The following is a 26,762-nucleotide window of genomic DNA, read 5'->3' on the forward strand; positions in this document are numbered from 1 at the left end:
GCTTCTGAGGGTTAATGTCTTCTCCTTTCTTTGTACTATGACTTGAACATAAAGCTTCTGTAACTGTAAGGTCAATATTTTGAAAGAAGTAGCAGCTGCTGCATGAGATAAGATAGGGACAGGGAAGTATGAGAAGTCTGTACCCATGTTCAGGTAACTGCCAGCTCAGTCATGCCCAGTCCTGATAGACTCTGAGTGCCATCAAACCAGAATTTATTCATTCCAATGTATACAGCACTCCAGAGTGGGGACAAGCACTCAAACTCTCCCCGAACAGGAACCCCACTGCTGTCACTAGCAATGGGTTGCACAGGAATCACTCTACCTAACCAATGAACATCTTCAACCACTGCTGCTCTACAACCCTGAAAAAATCTACAACCAAGCAAGTTTCCAACACCCAGGTATGTAAAGAGCAGCCATGCCACCTCTTCTGAACTAGTCTGCTTCACTGCTGGATCAGTGAAACTAGATGCTGAAAAGCAATTGTGTCTTCCAGGAGCCTACAGGAACCTTTCCATTAACTTGGATATCATGCCTAAGGGCCACCAGACCAGCATTTCTTCACTTAACAAGTGAAAACAAAAGGAGGAGAAGGGTGAGATAGTTCAATCACAATTACAACAAATGGGGGGACCTGAGGGCATTAAGAGGCCATGACCAACCTCATGAACCTCCACTTTCCGTCTTCTGTCCATGGATCCAGAAGCTCTGTTTCAGCTGAGACTTGGGCCTCAGCCCTTGCCAGAGCAAGTCTGTCTGACTCTGGTACTGTCCCTGGTCCCAGCTCCTAGAGAGACCTCAACTCCACACTGTAGGTATCTTCTTTCCTGAACTAAGTTCTCTGGCAAACTCTAGCTTGACACCAGCCCTGTCTTCAGCTGCTCATCACTGCACCCCCTGGGTGGACCTTAAATCCTGATTCATTGGCATGCCCACAGCTGCTGCCACACCCTGCCACCTGCACGGAGCTCTGGCCTGTGTTCAGGTTCCATGGGACTTGCATCTCAACAGTGAGGGCACTGCTGGTGCTGGGGTCACCCAGGACTCCCAGCTTATCATCTCTCATGGGACAACCCTGCTTTTGCTCCAGGAGAGATCCTGGCTCTTTACACTACCAAAGCAGAAAGACTGAAGAGCCATTTCTCTGTAGATGATTAGATCTGCTGGAGTGAGCTGAAGAGCTTGTTTTGCTACTACTCTTACATTGCAAAAGCAGCACCTGCTGTAAAAGAGTGCTAAAACTGCATCAAATTTCTTCACAAAAGGTGAAAATCCAGAGTTTTAATTCCTGTGGCAAACACATTGATCACCATGACATCACTAGACAACACCTGAGGGTGGGGTTTGGTTTTGTTTTGATTTTTTTGGTTTGTTTTAAACTTTGTTGCTTCCTTATGGGTTTAAAACAGTAAATGATTGACTTGCCAAGGGTGTTGGTGGAACTATACAAACACATCATAAACTTAGATAACAAATGCAATTTTATGCCATTTTCCACATGAACCTAACACCATCCTGGCTTTTGGTTCTATTTTTCTCCTCCACTTCCTGAAATGTGTTTAGGACTGACCAATGTTTACTTAGATAAGAAGCAGATTATCACCAAACCCAAAGATGTTGTTAAACTAAAACCAGATCATTTCAACTGAATTTAACAAATGAGGGAAAATGGAGTTATATTGAACTCTGGAAAATGCTGGTGCACTTCAGTCCTAGGATCTAACACCCTTGTATGCTCTTCTTGAGCTCCCAAGCATTGAAGAAAGATCTATTTTGTAACATCAGCTGCTGAAATCATAACAATAGCATCATTAACGGTGGAAAAAACTTCTGAGGTCATTGAGTCCAACTGTTAACCCAGCACTGCCCAGTCCACCACTAAACCATGTCCCTCAGCACCACATCTACACATTTTCTCAACCACCAGTGGTCTGGGCATCCTCTTCCAGGGCTTAACCACTCACTGATGAAATTGTTCCTAATGTTCAATTTCAAATTCCCCCCAACACAACTTGAGATCATGTCCTCTTCTATTACTTGTTACTTGAAAAAAGAGACCAACGCCTACGTGGCTACAACCTCCTTTCAGGGAGTTGTAGAGAGCCAAAAGGTCTTCCCTCAGCCTCCTTTTCTCCAGACTAAACAACATCAGTTCTCTCAACCACTCCTCATCAAATCTGTTCTCCAGACCTTTCACCAGCTTCATGTCCAGGATGAAGGTGCCAGGCTCTTTTCAGCCGGTGCCCACTAATAGGACAAGGAACAATGGATGTAAGCTGGAACACAGGAAGTTCCACCTCAGCATGAGGAGACACTTCTTGCTGTGAGGGTGCTGGAGCCCTAGAGCAGGTTGCCCAGAGAGGTTGTGGAGTCTCCTTCTCTGGAGGCTTTCAAAACCCATCTGGATGTGTTCTTGTGTGACCTGCCCTCAGTGATCCTGCTTTGGCAGGGGGGTTGGACTGGATGATTTCTGGAAGTCTCTTCCATCCCTTAACATTCTATGATTCTGCGATCTCTAAACTAAGGGTGGGTCTGTAATGCAAACCAGGAAAGCTGTGAAGATACATCACAAGCTGTAGTCAGTTGGTTACCACATGCATTGATCAGTTCTTCACCCTCGATACACTACCTCGATGCTAAAGATTTCCTTTTCTTACATTCTCCCTGATGTCCTGAAACAAGCTGGTCTATAAACTCTTGTGCTTTCTGCTCAGCTTTATTTAGACTGGTTTAGCAATTGGAGTTGCTGTCAAGAACAGAAATCCTGCCTGGAAACTGCAGCACAGATATTCCTCAATTTGCCAGAAGTTTCTTACCTGCCAGGTTTAGTCTCACTCAAGAGCTCCATACAAACATCTCAGATTAATAAACACATTCTAAAATTGAGAATTCATATAAGAAATCCCACTGCCAGTTTATTTCCTGAGACCAAAAAAATTACATCAATAACCTCCTCCCCATAAGCTCATGATTTTTTTTAAAAGGAACAAACAAAATTAATCTATGAGAGCTGTTACATGATTAAAACATATGCTAAAATCAACAACACTCAAGGCTCTATCATGGCATTTTGTTCTTCATTGGTATTTACATTATTACAGCTCTTATGTATTGCCCTGGAAATCAGCTTTGAAGTGGAATGATGAATAAATGAAGATTTATTATTACTATCCTTATTAGAGGGATTTTAAAATCATTAGAGACCAACAAGACATAATAATCATATTATAGCCAATCTTCTCTAGAACATCTCCTTTAATAGGGCCTGCTAATGCAATCACTTAAATGTACACTACTGCAAAACACAGCGTGCCTTCCAAAGGCTGGCATGAGATGGAAATTTCTGTGTCTTGGTTTCAGTTAACCAGAATTTGTTCTTACAGAATTCATGGTGGGCCTCTCCTTTTTAAACACCAGAGTTTCAAATTTACAGTGAACACCGGGTTCAATGTGTCTGCTCAACTGAAAGAAAGGTTAAAAGCTGGGAAGGAAACAAGGCACTGGAGTAAACAACCTTAACCTGCAGTGACTTTTAACGATAAAAAAATAAATCCTAAGAGAAGGGATGATGTTTGAAATGCTCAATAGACTTGACTTCAACCAACCCCACCAGATAAAGAGGGGAAAAGCATCTAGAACTTCTGAGGAAGAGTAGAAGCAGAACTGCACCACTCTGAGCAATCCAGAAAATACTCCCTGGATTCAAAGTGATGTCGGCAGCTGAGGAAAAACTACTGATGAGAAAAAGAACTACCCAAGCCAATCATAGTTTCATAGTTTCATAGTTTCATTCAGGGTTGGAAGGGACCACAAGGATCATCTAGTTCCAACCCCCCTGCCACAGGCAGGGACACCCCACACTAGATCAGGCTGGACAGAGCCTCATCCAGCCCGCTCTTAAACACCCCCAGAGACGGGGCCTCGACCACCTCCCTGGACAACCCATTCCAGGGTTTCACCACTCTCATGGTGAAGAACCTCCTCCTCACACCTAGCCTGAATCTCCCCCCCTCCAGCTTCATTCCATTCCCCCTAGTCCTATCACTACCTGAGATCTTGAGAAGTCCTTCCCCAGCCTTCCTGTAGGCCCCCTTCAGATACTGGAAGACCACAATTAGGTCACCTCGGAGCCTTCTCCTCTGCAGACTGAACAGCCCCAGCTCCTTCAGTCTGTCCTCATAGGAGAGGTGCTCCAGCCCTCTGATCATCCTTGTGGCCCTTCTCTGGACACGTTCCAGCACCTCCACATCCCTCTTGTAATAGGGGCTCCAGTCACCTCCTTTTCTTCCAGAGAAGGGTGGGTAAGCCCCAAGACAAACATATCAACCCCTGAAGAAAGCTCTGGAAATGTTAAGTGGTCTTTTAGACTTCAGTTTCTGAAGGCTTGGAGGGAAGGCTGAAAAGCATGCAAGTGGAGTGACAACAAAGAGGCAGATGACAAAGCTGCAGTCATGTTGGTGCTTCTAACACCTGCATGGCTACTTTACCTGCTTCTCCCCTGAAAAAAAGAGGAAAAGGTGGGTGTTCATAGCAAAGGAAATCAAAGCTGGCAATGCAATAATGATGCTGTTCTGGCAATTTCTGCAGTAAGAACAGAGAATTCTTATTCAAGGCATAGAGAGCAAAGAGCTGTACAGGAATTACTTAGGTCCTTCCCATCCTTCCTTACCTATGAAGCTGTAGAATCATAGAATAGTTTTGGTTGGAAGAGACCTTTAAGATCCTCAAGACCAACCGTTAACCCAGCACTGCCAGGTCACCACTAAACCATATCCCTCAGCACCACGTCTTTTTAATTCCTCCAGGAAGGTCTCCCCTCAGCCTCCTTTTCTCCAGGCTAAACAACCCCAGTTCCCTCACCTGCTTCTCACAAGACTTGTGCCCTAGATCCTTTAACAGGTTTTTTGCTCTTCTTCAGACACAGTCCCTCACCTCAGTCTTGTACCAGGAGCTTAACCCAAATAAAGAGCTTGGAGACATCACCATTCACACAGTTCTGATTTCTTCAGAGAGCTAATGATGCTTCTCTGTCTCTAATAAATACACAGCAGACTTCTTTCATAGCAAGAGTCCATGTTTAACAACAATCAGAGCAAATACTCTCATCATAGTTACAGTTCTTTTGCATCAGTTACAAGAGGGAACCTTACAAGCCTAGGCCATGATTAACCTCATTCTTCTCTGTCCTCTGAATTTCCACCATTATTCAATCTTGATGGGAGAGATGGTACAGAGAAGCCAAAGGGTCTATTTCTTTCTGCCCAAGGCAGTGGTGGACTCACCATGCCTAGAGGGATTTAAAAGCTGTATAGATGTGGTGCTGAGGGACATGTTTTAGTGGTAGACTCAGCAGTGATGGATTAATGATTGAGCTTGATGATCTTAAAGGTCTCTTCCAACCAAAATTGTTTTGTGATTCTATGATTCTGTGTCACTGCACCAGTTCTTCTTGCCCAGCTGGAAAAGCAATGCAATGATATTGATGACCATCTAACTAATTCCTCAGTAGCTCCATCTGCTACTTACGGAACTGACATTACAGTAAGGGAGCAAAGGCTTTTGAGCACCACATACTAAACTCACAGAAAAATCACATGAAGATGTGACTACCATGTTCACTCAGATGTTAGACAATCAGTGAAGGCCAAGAAACTGTAAGCCAGGGAAGGCAGCACCATCTGAGTTATTTTCCTTTAATTCTGCCATCACTGTTCCAAGTCCTTCAGGATTTCCTCTGCTTGTGATATATCTGAGGCAATCTGGGCTACTACAGCTGCAGAACTCATACCTGCTACTTCTGCACAGGCACTCCATGTCAGATTAGTCCCTAGATGCAAACACTGCAAGTGTTCATTCTCCATGAACATCACAACATATGCTAATATATACTAATACTCTCATGATGTTACTGATGCTATTGCTACACCAGCCACCTTCTGAACCCACTTGTCATCTCTGTTACTTTGCTGCCTCCTTCCCCAAAACTGCTTCTCTTACAGACTGCCTCTAATTTCCTTTCCATTATCTTCCTGCTCCTCATGAACCACCCAATTTCCCTGCCACTCACCTTAGTCTTGCTCTGCCTAGTCATTCTGCAGAATATTTGATCTCTACAGGCTGCAGAGATACTCTGCTCTTGGCTACTGTTGGAGGAAACACTTTTGTCCTGTCCCAGAAATAAAGGAGGAAACACTCAGCAGCTGTTGACACCTTGAACTGGGCAGGCAAATGCATGATGGAAGTGCTGCAGTGTCTTATAGCCTGTGTTGACTCTGTGGATCCCCCTGTATCCCTGGGAAGTTCTTCTGCCATGATTTGTCATCCTAGCTGAGATCATCTGTTCAAATCTAGCATGACAATGCTTCCTCCTTGCAGGGAGCTGATGATGACAGCCCTCTGATACACCACCGACTTCCTTCTTGAGAACTTCAAGAGTAAGTCTGCAGAATGTATTGATTACATGGAATTAATCTGGGAGGAACAACATGGAAATTAAATAGAAAATGAAGTGGATAGAATAGTCTCAGCTTTCAGATCTAACTCGTAACGAACAATGCAATCACCACTGCCATTTCCAACATGGAAATTGGAGCAGGAAAAGCATTCAGACTCCTGTGAAAGAGCTCTAGGCTTTTGACAAGTCCAGAAGATTGTTAAGAAGGATGATAAATATGATGTCAAGCTGTTTTTTTATTTTCTTTCTGCTCTTTTATATTGACAGACTGTGTTTCAGGAGCTAGGCAAGGCACTGTACACGTGATGCATGCAGCTTCCTCCCTCGAGGTATCTAAGCACTCTGCGGATCATTTCCAGGTCTCAAAATGACTGCAGTAAAGCCAGGTATGCTCTAACTCTACATCAATTCCTGATCTAGAGATTATTCCTCAGAAGCAAGGGAAAAACATGGCTTCTGTGTTCATTCTGCTTGTCATTCAACACATCATTTAAGTGACAGACTCCAACTCTTAGCTAAAAAAGGATCAGTCATTGAACTGGATCTTTAGCAATGAACAATTGTGCATCTAAACTAAAGTGTGGGCCAGGAAATGGTTAACAGCAGGTAGTGTTCCTGAAGTTGGCAGGTTTCTGTAAAATAGGGAAAAATTAACAGCCCTCAAATGGACCCCAGAATACCTACATGATACTGCTGACACCAGCCCAGCTCCATAAAGCGGCAGCCCATCACAGAATCATTTTTGTTGAAAGAGACCTTTAAGATCATCAAGTCCCACCACTAACCCAGCACTGCCAGATCACCACTAAACCATGGCCCTCAGCACCATATCCAAAAGGCTCTGAGATCCCTCCAGGGATGGGGTCTCCACCAGTTTCCTGGGCAGCCTGTTTCAGGCATTGACCACTATTTGGGGGATGAAATTGTTCCTAATGCCCCACCTAAACCTCCCCTGGCACAACTTGAGGCTGTTTCCTCTTGTCCTATTGCTTCTTACTTGGGAGAAGCATCCAACATCCAGCTGGCTCCAACCTCCTTGTAGAGAGCAATGAGGTCTCCCCTTAGCCTCCTTTTCTCCAGACTAGACAACCCTACCTCCCTCAGCTGCTCCTCACAGGACTTGTGCTCTAGACCCTTCACCAGCTTCACTGCTCTTCACTCTTCTTGATTCTCTGCCTCCAGAAGTTACTTTAGGTTTTTTGACATTCAAGTTACGAACTTTGGCCCACAGCATGCAGTAAAACTGAAAAAACCCAGTTGAGACTCATGTATTGCCAAAAATATCTCCCTCACTGAATGTCAGCTAAAATATCAACTCTAATTCCTTTGAGCTTTTTGTTCATGACAGCACTTAAAGCCTCTTTCAAATAAAAGCAGCAACATATTGAACTCACATTTCCAAACCAAACACCTCCTAGCTTAGGGAAGAAGCAAGTACAGGAAAACCACCCATCAGTTAGGCCTGACCTTTGCTGAATGACTGCTTTCTCTTCAGATTACTCCTCTAGCTATTCTTGCTTTGGGATCCACTGTTGGGAGCCAGCTAGCACCCAGGAAGGTTGAAGAAAGGAAATATCATTGCTTTGGAAATTAAAGGGAGATATTTTTTGCTGCTTGATGCATCACTCCCACTATGACACAAACAACTGCTATGAAAGCCACCAGAGAAGTTTGGGTGTGCTCAGTAACACCTATTTTAAGAACAACACTTCCAAGTTAGCTTACTCACAGCTAACTTAACCTTCAGATAGATAACTGGGCAGAGCCAGACATTTCACTTCTGGAGAGTCTTCCGGATAATTCCTAACATTTCAAAAATTGAATTAATGATTCAGATCACTAGAAGATGCTTAGTGTATGCTATCAGCATCTGGGGGCAGGAAATCATGAAGCTGACTGCATTTTATCTCCTATCACTGTAGCTTTCCTGATGCAAGACCTGGATCGCAGACCAGTCTTCCCACATGATGAAACAGATGTTGTCATCCCACATTCAGAGCTTCCCAGTACCACTGAATCCCTCACAGAAGGCTATTTCTAGTTTCATTGTACCTTCAAACCCTATTTTTGCTATAGGATTTCAGAACTGATGTTTTATAGCTTCACAGGACAGCAGTACTGAGGAATTACTTGTCTTACTGAATAGATTTTTAATTTTAGGAGATGAGTCAACTCTTTCGTTTCCTAATGACAAATCCATAACAGAGACACACATATAAATATGAGGGGGCTGTGCACCTCCTTGTCTTCGAACACTGTGTGTGGAGTTAAAGACAGTGCAGTACTGTACATCACTTAGAATGTTAATTTTCCACTGAGGATTTCACCCTGACCTCTGTTTCAGCTGTCATGGTACTGTGCCTTGGAGGGGCCCAACTGCACTAGCATCATGATTTATTTTAACGGGCATTTTCCTTTATATTTTGTGAAAGGTCAAAGCTCCCAAATATACCTTCCAGAATATGCATGATGTTGGAGAAAGATGAAATCCTGCAACACTTACCACCAAACACATCTCCGTTCTGATAGTTTTTCCCCTTCTGAGTTTCCTCTTCGTTTTGAACAGTAGAAACATGCTTGGCGGAGGCACAGCCCATAGCTTCATTCAGACAGCTCCAGCTGGGCCCAACCACAAATCATGTCTAGAGACACGCACTCATTGTTTGTACAATAATCCACCTTCCTGCCTGGCTGTCAAAGTCACTTCCACCTAAAGAGGGCAAAACAACAGACAGAGAAAAGACTTTAACTACAGTGTTGACAAAAGGTAACATCTAAATGTAGAACTTGAAGAAAGCGAGCAATGGGATCTGCAAAGAGAAGCACAAGAGCACATGCTGCCTTCATCCCCTTAGGTGTCTAAAACCATACTCAATACACATCTGATAGAGGGAGAGTAAGACAGAGCACAGGTCTTGTGAGGAGCAGCTGAGAGAACTGCAGTTGTTCAGCCTAGAGAAAAGGAGGCTGAGGGAAGACCTTCTACTGGTTCTCTACAACTCCCTGAAAGGAGACTGCTGTGAGGTGGGGGTCAGCCTCTTCTCCCTAGCAACAAGATAGGAAGAAATCATAGTATCATACTATCATAGTATCAGTCAGGGTTGGAAGGGACCACAAGGATTACCTAGTTCCAACCCCCCTGCCATGGGCAGGGACACCCCACACTAGATCAGGCTGCCCTCATCCAGCCTGCTCTTAAACACCTCCAGGGACGGGGCCTCAACCACCTCCCTGGACAACCCATTCCAGGGCTTCACCACTCTCATGGGGAAGAACTTCCTCCTCACATCCAGCCTGAAACTCCCCACCTCCAGCTTCATTCCATTCCCCCTAGTCCAATCACTACCTGATATCCTGAGAAGTCTCTCCCCAGCCTTCCTGTAGGCCCCCTTCAGATACTGGAAGACCACAATTAGGTCACCTCAGAGCCTTCTCTTCTCCAGACTGAACAGCCCCAACTCCCTCAGTCTGTCGTCGTAGGAGAGGTGCTCCAGCCCTCTGATCATCCTCATGGTCTCAAGTTGTGCCAGGGGAGGTTTAGGTTGGACATTAGAAAAAATTTGTTCCCCAAAAGGGTTTCAAGGCCTGGAAGAGGCTGCCCAGGGAAGTGGTAGAGTCTCCATCCCTGGAGTGATTTCAAAGTCATGTAGATGTGGTGCTGAGGAAGATGGTTTAGTGGTGACCTGGCAGTGCCGGGTAAACGCTTGGACTTGATGATCTTCAAGGATTCTTCCAACCAAAACAATACTATGGTTCTCTGCCATGATACAGGCCCAGTATGATACAATATAGGTGGAGTATGACACAGACAGATCAACCCTGTCTTGGAACAGGTGTGCAGTAGTCAAATTCAAGTCTCTTCCAGCCCTGTTTTTTAATCCATGGCTGGAAGAAAGCAACACACTCACAGATGTTTCCCACCCACCCAGCTATTCCCAGAGAACATGGGTTTATTTGGGAAGAAGGTAAGAAACTGGCAGTATCTGCTCCTCCTGTTCCTTTCACCAATCTACCCATCAAGACAGTTTTCTTACAAAGTGTTTTAGCTCCTAATTGCAAGTGTTCAGACAAAAGCCTCTCCCTAAAGCAATTAAGAGGATAGCCATCTGTATTATGTGTTCATTACTCTATTGGATCCATTAAACTTCCACTGCCCAAAAAGGCAACTATCCCCTTTTTGAGATGGAATAACACTCCCTGAACAATCCAAATGTCACATAAAACAAAAGGGGAGGAGAAAAAGCTAATTTAGAGCTGCAATATTTTATGCCTGAAAAACAAATTAAAACCATTAACTATTTAATGACTAAACAGTTCCACACTCAAACACAACCAACTTCAAAGCTGGCTGAATGACCTGCCTTGCCTTTCCAGCAGTCAAACCTTTTGTGAGAGGGGAAGAGCTAGAGAAAAATGAGAGCCATCCCTTTTTACTGAGTTGATTAGTTCAGCTGAAGCGTAAGATCACACACAACATTTCTTAACTCATTACTTCTGGGTAGTTTAAAAGGATGTGGCTTGATTTTACTCCATGTTGACCACAAGAACTCTATAACAGAAGATGGAAGCTCTTACCTAGGAGCATCCACCCCACCAGAAATGAAAGAAAATCATTAGAGTTTTATTTCTTTGTGTGCTCACAGCACAAACAATATGCCTGCCTGGGCCAAAGCAGCACCATGACAATTCAGGACATGGTCTAGAAGGCCTTCACGGCCCCCCTCTGAGAGATTTTCCTGCCCATCCCCAAAGTCACAGAAATAAGGATGTGGCCAGCCAGGCTAAGACCAATTTTTCTGCTACTGCAGCTGCAGGTCTTGTGAGAAGCTTTGCCACATAAGGGGATGGACTCTGGATACAGAACCACCTCTCATATCTACTCACAGACCAGCTTCCACCTTCTTGCTCTGCACAGAGAAGTGCTTTCCTCCACTAAACGAGGGTGTTCCACACAAAATACAATGCAGACATGCTCAGCCCCATGTCAGGCAGCTAACCCTCCCAGTCACATCTGCAGTTGCATTTTCTTCATGTTCAGTATATTCCCCAACACACTTTCTCCTCTCTTCCTTCCTTCTACATACCAACACTCAAGTATAGATTTCTAATTGCCCCATCTTCCTCTTCTCCCTTAGCCACAGCTTGCTACTAACCCAAAACAATGAGATTTTAAACCAGTTAGTGGATGGGAGTGAGTAGCTCTATTTTTGAGCCCTATATGGCTACATATATTTATGTGTTTTTAAATAAACCTGAGGTTTTGCAGAAGTCAGTATTAAGATAGGGAAGCTTTCTGCTTCCTCAAGCAATTGCCAAGGCTGTTCTTCAAAGACTTTTCATCCATCTGCTTGTCAGATGTATAGACAAAGCCAGAGGCCTGCTAAGAAACAAATCGTTCTCTAGATGCCTCTGCACATCCAAGCAGTCAATATCCAGAGCAGGGCATCCTAATTACACTGCCATGTGTTGTAAATACTGATAAATCTGCTATATGTAAACTACAGGAATTACAGACTCACAGAATTACAGAGTCACAGACTCATTTCGGTTGGGAGGGACCTTTCAAGGTCGTCTAGTCCAAACCCCTGCATTCAGCAGGGACCAGCTATGGGACCAAAGCCAAGGGGAGGCTCAAGGTAACCCCAGAAATGACAAGATGCTGTGTAGGTAGGACCACTAAGAGGCTGCAGGGGGGAGAAACCATTGCACACCCGGCATCTCTGTCACAGAACAGCCCACCTGCACTCACAGAGGTAGCTGATGAATGGATTATGCTGCTGCTTTATTCAACTATTTTCCCTCATTCTTTTCCTGTCTCTCAGCAGGGAACACTTCCAAAAGGGGAACAGCTGCTTAGCAATAAAACCCAAATGTATTACTGAACATAGCAATGGACTGGGTTTTGGAAGAGGGTTTTTGGTGAAGCCTCATACACAGCCAACACGCAACAAAACTGCAAACAACTGAATGGCTGATTAGTACCCAGGAGGGTGATAGTCCCATTGCCTGGGACCAGCAAGCTGTAGAAGCAACTGAGGCCACAGACATGCAGAATGTGAATGCAGAAAGACAAAGGCTTTTGGGGGAAGAAAAAAATATCCACAGTTAAATCAAGTGGTGTCCCTCAGAGGTCTGTACTGGGACCAATGTTGTTTAATATTTTCAACAAGGACATGGTGGGATCAAGTGCACCCTCAGCAGGTTTGCAGGTGATACCAAGCTGAGTGGTGTGGGTGACATGCCTTAGGAATAGGATCCATCTGGAGCTTGAGAAATGGGTCCATGTGAACTGCACGAGGATGAACGAGATCAAACGCAAGGTCCTGCACCTGGGTCAGGGCAATCCCCAGTATCAGTCCAGGCTGGGGAATGAAGGGATGGAGAATAGCCCCATGGACAAGGACTTGTGGTTGCTGAGGGGCAAAAAGATGGACATGAACCAGCACTGTGTGCTGGCAGCCCAGAGCCAGCTGTGTCCTGGGCTGATCCTCAGCAGTGTTGGCAGCAGGTCAAGGGAGGGAATTTTGCCCCTCTGCTGCACTCTGCTGAGACACCACCAGCAGAGCAAAGATATGGAGCTTTTCAAGAAGAGAAAGAGGAGGCCAGGAAGCCCTTTGTTGTGAGGCTAGGCTGAGAGTTGGGGTTGTTCAGTCTGGAGAATGCTCTAGGAAGACCTTCTTGCGGCCTTTCAGTGCTTAAAGAGGCTGACCAGAAAGCTGAGGCCAGACAATTTATCAGGGCCTCTTGTGACAGGAGGAGGGGTGATGGTCTAAACCAAGGGAGATTCAGACTAGACAGATGAATGAAAACTTTACAGTGAGAGTGATGAGACACTGTCCAAGGTTGTCCAAAGAGGTGGTAGATGCCCCATCCCTGGAAACATTCTAGGTCAAGTTGTTTGGGGCTCTGAACAACCTGATTTAGCTGACCTTGAAAGGTCCCTTCCAACTCAAACTAGTCCATGATTCTATGAAGAGGATTCTTCATGGTGGTGCTAGTACTTTATCACACAGCTGTGAGGGACAAAACATTCTATGGTGCAAATCTCTCCTGCAGCATCTTGGTAGCACACAACAACTTCACTGAAAATACAGTCATGTTTGAAGGCATGCTGTGATTAAAGGAAATAAAAGGGGAACTCAAGAACTTTACCTTCCAGTAATCACAGCAGCAGCAGAAACACTACACAAATAACAGACAGATTATAGAGGACAATTTCTCCTGGTACCAACAAACTGGGCTGAGAAAGCTCTTCCTAAGTGACCTCTAAGACAAGTCTCACACACTTTTCCCAGGCACGTTGCTTGGACTACTGTAAACAGTGCAGCAGCAAGACAGAGGACACTGTGACACTGGTAACTAACACAGCCCAGAACTAGAAGAGGACTAAAAACAGACAAAAAAGAGGGTGAGAGAAAAACAGCATTAATTTTCCAAGAGACAAAGTCTGAGATAGGCACACTATGATGCTCCCCAGCCTCAGCCTTGGGGAAACCAGTCTTGCCCCAGCATGGAAGCCCATGGTAAAGAGATTCAGGAATCACTCAGGAACGAGGTACTGGTCCTTCTTCAACAGGATACTTGTGGAGAGGTCTGAGGCAGTAAAATGCAGTACTTAAAAGAGCAGCAGAATAACCCATCCATTCTGCCTCCTCCTCCACTTTTGCACAAACATCATTTTCCCTTTTGTCTTCTCAAGCATTTTGGGGGCACACTGATTTTAACAAGCCAGAAATAAGAATGAGAAAACCTCAAACCATTTGCAGTTCACGTTCACCACCCACCATCATTAATTATCAACATTTGAGAGGCAATTTACAAGCTGCACTCTGCAAAAGCTAGTGAGAAAAATCTCTCAGGCAGATCAAAAATGTCTGCACCACCCCCAAATTAAATGTGTCAAAGGTTAAGATGAACATCTTATGTGCAGGTTAAGAGAAGACTAGAGAGACTCTCAGATGTTGTACTTTGTACCCCAAGTTTCTTCTGAGCTGAGAAGAGGGGAGCTCAGTTTCTAGGATAGAATTGCTGATGGAAACCTTAAGCAATGCCTTTGTGTTTGGGTTTTTTGTTGCTGTTGTGTTTTGTTGTTTGGGGAGGGGGTTTGTTGTTTGTCATTGAGGCATGTCTCTGCTGTGCTTTTTCTTTTACAAGTCCTTTCATCACTCCATCAGTCCACTTCTCATTCCCTCATTGCTTATTTCACAGAATACAAGGGGTTGGAAGGGACCTCTGGAGATCATCAAGTCCAACCCTCCCTGCCAACTCAGGTGTCACAAAGACACACATCCAGGCAGGTTTTGAATGCCTCCAGAGATGGAGATTCAACCTCTCTGGGCAGCCTGTTCCAGTGCTTCATCACCCTTAAATTAAGTAAGTTCTTCCTCATGTTTAGATGGAACTTCTGATAATCAAGTTTGTGCCCATTAACCCTTGTCCTGTCACTGGGCACCACTGAAACAAGACTGGTGCCATCCTCCTGACACCCACCCTGTAAGTATTGATAAGCATTTATAAAATCTACCCTCAGTCTCCTCTTTTCCAGACTTAAAAGATCCAATTCTCTCAGTCTTTCCTCATAAGACTGATGTTCCAATCCCTTTGTCATCTTTCAAGCCTTTGGCTCTAACATCTCCAGCAAGTTCCTGTCCTTCTTAAACTGAGAAGCCCAAGACTAGACACACTATTCCAGATGTGGCCTCACCAGGGCAGAGTATAGGGGAAGGATAACCTCCCTTGACCTGCTGCTGGCCACACTCTTCATGTACCCCAGGGTGCCATTTGCCTTCTTGGCAACAAGGGCACATTGATGGTTCCTGGTCATCCTGTTGTCTACCAGGACTCCCAGGTCCTTTATCCCAAAGCTGCTCTCCAACAGATGAGCCCCCAGCCTGTACTGATCCACGGGGCTGTTCTTCCCCAAGCAGAGGACTTTACATTTGTCCTTACTGAATTTCATTCAATTGCTGATGGTTGTGTCCAAGGCTGCACCCTTGACAACACATATTTAAATAAGCACTCACTAGTGAATGGTTTACAACTAATGGATGTTAATTCTTTTGTTTTCACAGGTGTATTTGTTTTCATCTTTATTAAACTGAGATCACCAATCTTTCATCTTCTTCAGGCTGCAGATACAGCTAAAAGTTTCCTTCCATGCTGACCACACAGGAAGTCAGGTTAAAGTTTCACAAAGATTGAGAGTTTAAAGCAATGAGCTTCATGCACCCAAGGCAAAAACCACAGGGGCATTTCCTATAACACAACCTAGTCCAGGCAGAAGGATTTAACTTATTGTTTTTAATGATATTTATTTCCTATAAGGAATAGGCCTGCTTGATTTCCATTTGATTTCCTTCCCCTAAAGGAAGAAAGCTGCAATGTCTTCTAAATTTGTCCTCCATGAGGGTCAGGGAAGTTAGAACCTGGGAGTCCCCCACTGTGATATCCCTCTTCCTCAGCTACCCTTCACCACCTCTGCAGGAAAGATGTTTTTTTCAATTGCCAAAAGGCATTTTGGAGCCAAAAGGATGGAACTTTTGCATTTGAAGTGTACCAATGGCCTAAGGAGGGGAAATAAAATATTAAACAAAGAAATTAGTTCATGAAAGCTCCCTTTATCCTTCTTCAAATTAGTCAAATTGGCATTGCTGGTGAACAGCATAGTCATACTGAAAATTAACCCACTGACCTGCTGAAGGAACAGGGCAAGGTAACAGCAGGATAAGAGCTGCAAACACTCTGGAGTAGAGTCACAGAATGGTTTGGGTTGGAGGAGACCTTTAAAGGCCACCTAGTACACCCCTTCTGCAGTCACCAGGGACAGCAGGAGGGGGGAGGTCATAAATGCCCCCTCCCTGGAGGTTTTCAAGGCCAGGCTGAATCAGGCCTTGAGCAGCCTGGTCTACTGGGAGGTGTCCCTGCCCATGGTTGGAACTAGATGATCTTTAAGGTCCCTTCCAACTCAAACCATTTTATTTTTATTTTTTTTTTATAGAATAGAATAAACCAGGTTGGAAGAGACCTTCAAGATCATGGCATCCAACCTATCAACTAATCCAACCCACTTAATCAACTAAACTATCCAACCAAGCACTCTATCAAATCTCCTCCTAAACACCTCCAGTGATGGTGACTCCACCACCTCCCCAGGCAGCCCATTCCAATGGCAAATCACTCTCTCTGTGTAGAATTTCTTCCTAACATCCAGCCTAAACCTCCCCTGGTGCAGCTTGAGACTGTGTCCTCTTATTCTGGTGCTGGTTGCCTGAGAGAATAGACCAGCCCCCACCTGGCTACAACCTCCCTTCAGGTAGTTGTAGAGAGCAAGAAGGTCTCCCCTGAGCCTCCTCTTCTCCAGGCTAAGCAACCCCAGCTCCCTCAGCCTCTCCTGAGGAAGATTCTGTGAATCTTCAGCTAGAGCAGGTTGTTCTTTATCCCAAACAAACAGCTGACCTGGAATGTTTTTAGGGATGGGGCATCTACCAGCTCTCTGGGCAACCTGGGCTAGCGGCTTTCCATCTTCAGTGTAAAACATTCGGTCCTTTTATCGAGTGAAAATCCACCACTACAGTAGTGTGTTAACAGCCTGTAGTGGCAGAAGGGGAAAAAGAAAAGTCAGAGTGGTGATCCTCTGTTCCTTCTAGAGGCAGACCACGCTCCCCTCCACCATGAAATTAAGCTTGTTCTCCCCTTCTATGAATTGTTTATCCGAGGGATGCGAACTTTCTGTGTTTATTCCCACATTTCAGCATTCTATTGGAAACACACTGCTCCTGCCAGCTGGGCAAGCACAGCAGTAACCTCACTGAAAGGGAAAAGAATGAGAGCAGGGCTATAAAATCAATAACACACAAGGAAAAGCAGAAAAAACACATCAAGGGTTTATAGCATTTTACTCCAGCTACACTAAAAATACCATCAACAAACTAAACCAGCCCTGTCAGATGGTAGAATTTGCATGTTTCCCCTCTTGGGAAGCTGTGCTCAGCAGAAATCCTCTCAGAAGCATTCACTTTTCAAAGAGCAAACAAGAATGCTGCAGTTTTACAACTAAAGAGACCTGACAGAAAAGCCACAGAAGCTCATCTACCTCCTTTTTCCCAGCAGGGAGAGCGTGGGTTGAATTAAGACAAGTAATTTGTGTCATAAAACCATAGAATGGCTTAGGTTGGAAAGGACCTCAGAGATCATCTACCCAACTCCATCCTGCCACAGGGATGTCTCTCAACTAGACTTGGCTGCTCAAGGCCTCATCCCACCTGGCCTTGAACACCTCCAGGGAGAAGGCATCCACAGCCTCTCTGGGAAACCACTTTCAGCATTTCTCCACCCTTGTACTGAAGAACTTCCTAAGATCCAGTCCAAACCTGCTCTATCTCAACTTAAAACCAGTCCCCCTTGCCCTGTCGCTAGACACTCTCTCCAGCCTTCCTGTAGGATCCCTTCAGGTATTGGAAGGCAGCTATAAGATCCCTTTGGAGTCTTCTCCAGGCCAAACAACCGCAGCTCCCTCAGCCTGTCCCTGGAGCAGAGGTGCTCCACCCTCTGGATCATCTGGATCATGGTGCCATGGTCTAGTCATGAGGTCTGAGGTGACAGGTTGGACTTGATGATCTTTCAAGGTCTCTTCCAACCTTGGTGATACTGTGGTCTTTGCAGCCCTCCTCTGGACTCGCTCCAACAGTTCTATGTCCTTCTTATGATCACCAGGTTATTGGTTCTGTTACAGGAATACCTTTGAGCCTACCTTACCTTTTTTTTAACCCCCATCAGCAAGATCAGCCTCTTTTGTTTGCAATTAGCATTTCTGCTGATCCCACACATGGTTTAGGATGCATTAAAGCACCAAGTGATTTCCAAGTAGAACAACATGATTCTTCTAAGGAGCATTTTTGTTTCCCTCACTCAGTTTCATAAGGAGAAATGTCACCAGTGAGTCCCTGGGAAGAGATCTGACACATCACACAGGAAAATACAAATGAGGATAGGAAGGGGAACTGCATTGCAATTTTCCTCTTCAGTCACACACAGTGAGGTTAAATTAACACTGGTGTGAAAAGCTCAGCAGTCCTGGAGAGAGATATGGCAGTCACAGGACCTCTTTCCAAAGAAAATAAATTACATTTTATTCTAGGGTTTGGATTGAGGTTTTTCTTTGGATTTTTTTTTAAAGCCTCAAATACTTTAGAGCAGTGTTCAGAAGACTACCAGCACCACTTACAGAAGGCAATTCTAGCATCTAATTACTGTTTCCCCTCTTTCCAGGAGAATTAAAAGACAAAATATTGAAGGCAGATGAGAGACTACAAGGCTGGCAATACTGTAGGGTTGTTTTTTCCCTTGCCCACAGAGGACAAACACACTAGAGATCTACTAAGAAAGCAAAAATTCCATACAACATACTTCATCTGCACAGCCTCTTTCAAACCAGTACCAGCAGTGTCACAGCTTCTCTTCACCATACAGGTGATGCTAGTCAACTAGAACTCAGCCTGTCCTTGGAGGTGCTTCCATGGAATTGGGATATTTATCCTACATTTATCCCTTTGCATAAAAAAATAAGATCACACAACAATAAGCTGAGGACACCTAAAGTATTTCCTGCTTCTATCTGAGTGATTGCTAATGATAGGATGAATTGCAGCAGAGGTCTCCACAACACACACAAAATGCTCAGATGGGTGTTTGTTCTCAAATACATCTCCAAGCCATTTTCAGAGCTGATGGGTCAGGCCACTGCCCATAGGTCACAGCATTAAGAGGATTGAAACCCCAATAGAAAGAAGCATGAAGGACCTAATTAAAAGCAGTAAGACCCTTTCACTTACTTTAGGTGGACCGAGGTCAGTTCCTACAATTCAAATTCCTAGAGTCATAGACCTGTTTTGGTTGGAAAAGACCTTTAAGACCATCAAGTGCAATCATTAATCCAACAGCCAGGTCACCACTAAACCATGTCCCTCAGCACCACATCTACACAGCTTTGAAACCCCTCTAGGCATGGGGACTCCACCACTTCCCTGGGCAGCTTGTTCTAGGGCTTGACAACCCTTTCAGTGATAAAAAATTCTTCTAATCTAAACCTCTCCTGGCCATTTCCGCTTGTCCTGTCCCTTGCTCCCTGGGAGAAGAGATTAACCCCATCTAGATTCAATCTCCTTTCAGGGAGTTGTAGAGAGTAAGATGGTCTCCCTTCTGCCTCCTTTTCTCCAGGCTAAACAACCCCAATTCTCTCAGCTGCTCCTCATCAGACTTGTGCTCTAGACCCATCATCAGCTTAGGAAACTACTTCCAGTCCCACTAGCCTCAAACATATGCTCTCCAGTGATGCTGTTGTGTTCCAGTCTTTCACTTGGAGACCTTTCCAGGCTCCCCAGTAAGTCTGGCCAAGCAGCAAGTTTGGCCAAATGCATCACTGCAGAGGAAAAAGGGAGCAGCTGCAAGCTGGAGGGGGGCTGCTGGAGGTCTCTGCAGCAATACAGAGCTCAGGTTGCTTCCTAGGCATTTTTCATCTGAAGAGCTGTGGCAGGAGCTACTTTGTGTGCCACTCAGAATGAAATTAAAACAAAACAACTCAGCTATGCAGGAGCCAAAGGGGCGAGGTGCCGGAGACCTGCTGCTAATGTGTCAGCAAGGAAACATTTGCCATATGCACCTTGGCTGTTACTGCGCAATTAAAGCATGAAACAATTTAAAGGGGACTCCTGGTCTCCCTTTGTAGATGAACTAGAGAAAGAAGAAGTCTTTATTCACTAACTCAGTAACACTTAAATGACAGAACAAGTACAGAGATGCTGCTTGAAACTATGGGAGGTAGCTTGTCCAGGCTGGTAACGAACAGCCACTGAGCAGCTCAGGTTGGAAGGGGCCTTACTCCAACTTCCCTGCCATGGAGATGCCTCTCAACTAGGCTTGATTGCTCAAGGCCTCATCCAACCTGGCCCTGAACACCTCTAGGGGGACACATCCACAACTCCCCTGGGCAACCTATTCCAGAGTCCCTTGTATTGAAGAAGAACTTCCCATGATCCAGTCTAAACCTACCCTCCCACATCTTAAAACCATTCCCCCTTGTCCTATTACTAGACACTCTAATGAAAAGTCCCTTTCCATCCTTCCTCCTGTAGGTTCCCCAGCACAGGCATCTGTTCCCATGCACAGCTGCCTCCTCCACGGCTGAAACAAGAGCTATAACCTAGCTAAAAATCATCATCTAACGATAAAAGCTAACAAAAAGGCTCATGGCACTCATAACTTTTGTTAACAATTGCACAGGGGTCAGCATTGCTACTGAGGATTTTTTCCACATATTGAGGGTATTTCCTAACCACAAGCCCTGTGTCAATGGCACACGTCCCTGCTGTGCATGCAAGAGTCACTGGTGCGGCACTTGCATCGCTGCCGCACTAAAGGTATGCTGAACTACAACACTTGATCTGCAAAAGTGGTTTCAAACTAGGTTTGGATGAACTGGATGAATCCAAATATACCCACCCCTGTGAAGTGCATTTTGGGACAGCACCTGGATCAGTCACTCAAGTCTTGATTGAATCAACTGTAAATAGCTTTGGATTTAGCCACCTGGAAGGAGTAGTCAGGGCGAAGACTGACATGACCTTGATGTCCTGAGTGAAATGGTGTAAGTTCTGCTCACTATAGGAATTCAAAAGCTGTGCAGATGTGGTGCTTTGGGACATGACTAGTGGTGACCTGGTGCTGGGTTAACAGTTAGACTCAATGACCTTAAAGATCTCTTCCAACCTAAGCAGTTCTATGTCTCTATGATTCTAATAATCCAAAAATATTGCAACTGCTACTCCCAGCTTCCTCCATGCAGCACACAGAACACATCTAGGGAGGAGCAGGTGGTCATACACCAGGCTAGCTGCAGGACCATGAAGTCAGGGAGATGAATTTGCTGGCTTGAGGTCCTGCAGTTGTGAGAGGTGTGTGACTGAGCACGAACAAGCTGCAGGAAATAATGCTGAAAGGAAATGGCAAATGAAATGTTCTCCCACACCCCCTCACCATTGCCTGGCCACACAGCTGAGCTCTCCCTGGGAGCTTTCTGCCAAACCAATACACGAATAGAAGGGAGGGGGAAAAAAAGCCATCTGAAACCATTATAGCTTCACAGGAGTCAAAGCAAGGAGAGAAACCCATAGAGAGCAGGGAAAATAACACGTTCTGCTCAGCTGTAGGAGCAGAGAAGAAATGTGTAATGAATAATTGAAAATGGTTCCAAATAGTACTGAATACAATCAGTAGGAATTGGAGTGTAATAGGGACTTATTTGAGGAATTGTGCTGCCAGAACAACGCAAATGGCCACAGGATGGTAACTCGTGTGGATAACCCGTGACAAAACATGCCTGTGCAGGCACTCAAACCCACCAAAGCTCTGCAGATGCTCACCCAAGAAGAAAAAAATGATGGGAAGAAAAGTTAACACTAGTCTGTTTGCAAGAGTGGAAGAAAATAGTGTGGGTTCTCTGAAGCAAACAGCATCAGATACCCTCCCAGGCTGCTCCTGAGAACAAAGTTGGTGAGGGGTTTGGAACACAAGCCCTATAAGGAGAGGCTGAGGGAGCTGGGGTTGCTTAGCCTGGAAAAGAGGAGACTCAGGGGTGACCTTATTGCTCTCTACAACTACCTGAAGGGAGGTTGTAGACAGGCGGATGCTGGTCTCTTCTCCCAGGCAACCAGCACCAGAACAAGAGGACACAGTCTCAAGCTGTGTCAGGGAGGTTTAGGCTGGAGGTTAGGAAGAAGTTCATCACAGAGAGAGTGATTGGCCATTGGAATGGGTTGCCCGAGGAGGTGGTGGAGTCACCATCACTGGAGGTGTTCAGGAGGAGACTTGATAGGGTGCTTGGTTGCATGGTTTAGTTGATTAGGTGTTGTTGGAGGATAGGTTGGACACAATGATCTTGAAGGTCTCTTCCAACCTGGTTTATTCTATTCTATTCCTCACCAGCCTAAACAGCCCCATCCTTTCCTCTTCACAGAGATGCTCCAGGCCCCTCAGCATCTTTGTAGCTCTCAAATCTCTCTCATCTCTTTGTTCCTTTTTGTGTGTGCTGTTTTTATTTACCTCCTCATGTTCAGCAAGGACTCACTGCAATAAACTGTTGAGTTGAATGATCTCCATCTCTTTAGGTTCGTTATACCTAGTCAGGTCAGGTCCAGCAGGACATTTCACCAAAGTCCACAATCCCCTGCCACAGTGAAACTCCAGCCCAGCTGCTTCCAAAATTCAAAGGCCACCAACCAACAGCTGTACAATGTTAAGCTCCTTGGCTTCTTTACTCCCACATTTAGCTTTTTGCACATGAAAACAGCAGCTGCTTTCCTGAGAGTAAATTCTGCATATCTTTATAGCCTTCCTCTCCCCCTTTTAGCTTCAAGTGTGAGACAGATTTCTTTTTAAAAATCAGAGACAAAAGAAAGTTCATGAATTCTAACAACAGGCAGGCTCTCTTGGATATGCTTTTAGTATGTTAGCAAAGCAACAGTGAGACTAAATTCAGAGAAAACATACAAATTTGAGATTAATTAAGAAGAAAGGGGTGAAAAAAGGAAAATGAGGTAGTCAAATTATTACAAGTTGCAATACTTCTCCAAAAGCTAAAACTCAGAATCAGACTTTACCAGAAGCTTCAGACACAAACCCATTCCCACCAGAGCAAAGCAGGGCAGAGTAAAGCACCAAGAGAAGCCGTCCTGCTGGTGTGCAGAGCAGACAGTAAGCCAGTCCCCAACCTGAAATACACAAACTGGTTTCAGATGACTATGGAAAAAATCCTTTGGCTTGTGGGACAGTCTGAAAGCATGGTTTCCTCAAATCACAAAGAAGATCAGCAAACAGAACACAGTTGCTCAGCCCATTGCAGGAGACCTGGTCAGAGACGTCCAGGCCACCTGGCTCTGCTCTGCCACATTCCTCTCTCAGACAAAACCCATGGTACATTGTAGTAACAAATAAATAAACCAACCAACATTTTCTCCCTACTTTTTTTTTTCTTTCCCATCTGTATTTATTTATTTTTAAGTAAGGCAGGACCAGAAAAATGTTTAAGTACCACACACACAAGTCCCATCCAGCTCTCGGGTCTTGCCTTTCCCTTTTGCAACACTTCCAAAAACCCACAATGAACCAAATGTTTTTTTGTTTTACCTCAACAATGTGATTGCATCACACAAATCCAGCTTTTGAACAGCACAGCTATATGGCCCTAAGCATCAGCCAGCCATGTATGAGGTCCTGCACAGATTGTGCAGCTCCCTCCCAAGCCCACAAACGCAGATGGTTATGGCTGAGCAAGCAGCCTGTACAGGGAAGTTGAGTCAAAATTACTCAGACAAGAAACTCTACAACGAAGTTCAGTTCCCCAGAACAACATTTGACTCAAAATCACAGAATCATAGAATCATTTTGATTGGAAAAGATTTTTAAGATCGAGTCTACCCATTCTCTAACTCTACAAAGTTTGGTGCTAAACCAGGTCCCTTAGGCCTCTCTGCCTCTTTTAAACACCTCCATTTCTTTCCTCAGCCTCCTCTTCTCCAGGCTAAACAACCCCACATTCCTCAGCTGCTCCTCACAAGACCTTTTCTCCAGACCCTGCACCAGTCTTGTTGTCTCTCTTCTCTGGACCCACTGCAGCACCTCAATGTCTTTCTTGGAGCCAGGGAGCACAGCGGGACAATCACTACCCTGGTCCTGTTGGTATAATAATGAATGATGTAACTATAAATGCTGGTGTCATTTTTAACACCCATAAATCACACATTGCCAGACAACTGATCAACACAGTTTCATGAAAATCAGTTTCCAGAGAGATGTGCACCAAACCCACCATAAATCCATCCTCAGTCAGCATCACTGTGTTTTTCCATCCCCATGTTGCTAGCAAATCCTGCTCAATGGAATTACAATGCTGTAGCTGAGAACTTACCAATTATACTTTAAACAGACGTTTTAAAGGTGCCTACATCTCACTGCAACAACAACAACAAAAAGTCATTAGGCTAGAGACAGCATAAAAGCTTCAACCTCAGAAGCTAATAAAAGGATTCTTCTCTCTCTACCTCTTTTATCCTGGATTGTACTTTTCCTAATTAAAAAACCCCAACATGACGAATAGCCACTGTTTTGTCATCTACAGTGAATCATCTCATGCATTTGTCAGTGCTCATAAATAAACTGTACTTCCATCAGGGCAAGCTGAGATTCTTGAAACTCCAAAGACTATATCCAGAACGCTAACATGAGAGCCTGAAGTTAACAAAGAATAAGGACAGAGATGGTACTTGTGGTTTCTCAAGGCTTTTTGAAGAACAACATGGAGAGATGTTCTGCATGTAAAGGCCTTCCCAATGGTGTGATAAAATGGAATAGAATACACCAGACCAGATTGGAAGAGACCTTCAAGAACACCGCGTCCAACCTATCATCCAACAGTATCTAATCAACTAAACCATGGCACCAAGCACCCTGTCAAGTCTCCTCCTGAACACTTCCAGTGATGGTGACTCCACCACCTCCCCAGGCAGCCCATTCCAATGGGCAATCACTCTGTCTGTATAGAACTTCTTCCTAACCTCCAGCCTAAATCTCCCCTAGCACAGCCTGAGACTATGTCCTCTTGTTCTGGTGCTGGTTGCCTGGGAGAAGAGACCAACCTCTGCATGTCTACAACCTCCCTTCAGATAGTTGTAGAGAGCAATAAGGTCTCCCCTGAGCCTCCTCTTCTCCAGGCTAAGCAACCCCAGCTCCCTCAGCCTCTCCCCATAGGGCTTGTGTTCCAAGGCCCTCACCAACTTTGTTGCCCTCCTCTGGACATGTTCCAGCAAGTCAACATCCTTCCTAAACTGAGGGGCCCAGACCTGGACACAGTACTCGAGGTGTGGCCTAACCAGTGCAGCATACAGGGGGAGAATGACCTCCCTGCTCCTGCTGGCCACACTGTTCCTGATGCAGGCCAGGATACCATTGGCCCTCCTGGCTGCCTGGCCACACTGCTGGCTCCTGTTCAGCCTATCAACCAGTACCCCCAGGTCCCTCTCTGCCTGGCCACTCTCCAGCCACTCTGACCCCAGCCTGTAGCACTGCATGGGGTTGTTGTGGCCAATGTGCAGAACCTGGCACTTGGATGTGTTAAATCTCATGCTGTTGGATTCTGCCCATCTGTCCAGCCTGTCGAGGTCCCTCTGCAGAGCCTCTCTACCCTCCAGCAGATCAACTCCTGCCCCCAGCTTGGTGTCGTCTGCAAATTTACTGATGATCGACTCAATGCCCTCATCCAGAGCCAACAGGGAGAATCCTCTGCATAAAACCATATACTCTTTCAGGTTGGAATGCACCTTTAAAGATCATCTAGTTCAGCCTCTTGCAGTCAGCAGGGACATCTGCAACTACAGCCCCAAACAACCTGACCTGGAATGGTTCCAGGGATGGGGCATCTACCACATCCCTGGGCAGTCTGTACCAGGGTTTCACCACCCACAAGAACAAAAAAATAAAACTTCCTCCTATCTAGTCTAAATCTCCCTCTTCTAGTTTGAAACCATCATCCCTCATCCTGCCACAAGAGGCCCTGATAAAATATCTGTCCCCAGCTTTTTGATTGGCCCTTTAAACACTGAAAGGCCACAAGAAGGTCCCCCTAGAGCCTTCTCTTCTCCAGGCTGAACAACCACAACTCTCTCAGCCCAGCCTCACAGCAGAGGGCTTCCAGCCCTCCCATCATTGCTATGGCCTCCCTCTGGTCCTGCCCCAACATGTCAACCTCTCCCCTATGCTGAGGACTCCAGAGCTGAGCACAGGACTGTAATGACTGTTACCTGTTTGGAAGAGTAACAAGTCTTAAAATACAGTGAAATAAAACCTAAACATTTCTAAGTTATCCTTTTTTCTCTTGCTAAAACGAAGCAAAGTCCAAGTGCTCAGGTTAACCAACAAGAATGAGGAAACCAAGCAGCATGAGAAGCAATTGTCATAAGGAAATAGGTGAAATAAACTTTGTGTTACTAATACCATCCCACCTCCTCACAGTGGGGAATTATCAGCTACGTGCTCAGATGGAAGAAACCCTCTCAAGTCCCCCAGAACACCGAGGAAGGAGAGAAATGCCATGGTAATAGGGAAGCAGGGAAGAAGTTACTTAGCAACCCTCTTAGGTGAAAGAAATTCAAAGTCTAAGGGTGAAGGAATTAAACACAGAGACTTTGTTTTCAACAAGGTCCTCATATAACATGATTCACAACTCTTGGATGACATTTGAAGGGCTAAGCCAGCCTGT

The 26,762-nt window shown here is 45.1% G+C and overlaps 1 protein-coding gene across 1 annotated transcript in view; it reads right to left on the reverse strand.

The window, feature by feature from the left end:
• Positions 1 to 26,762, reverse strand: part of CUNH1orf21 (chromosome unknown C1orf21 homolog) — a 139,871-nt gene that overhangs the window by 72,081 nt on the left and 41,028 nt on the right. The window contains exon 2 of the mRNA XM_068141332.1: positions 8,961 to 9,167. Within this exon, the coding sequence (XP_067997433.1) occupies positions 8,961 to 9,054 (94 nt within the window). The 5' untranslated portion in view covers positions 9,055 to 9,167. The remainder of the gene's footprint in view (positions 1 to 8,960; positions 9,168 to 26,762) is intronic.

Source organism: Melanerpes formicivorus, unplaced genomic scaffold, assembly GCF_026170545.1.
Source record: "Melanerpes formicivorus ecotype bairdi unplaced genomic scaffold, bMelFor1.0.p_v2 SCAF_7, whole genome shotgun sequence".
In the NCBI taxonomy this organism is placed as follows: Eukaryota; Metazoa; Chordata; class Aves; order Piciformes; family Picidae; genus Melanerpes; species Melanerpes formicivorus.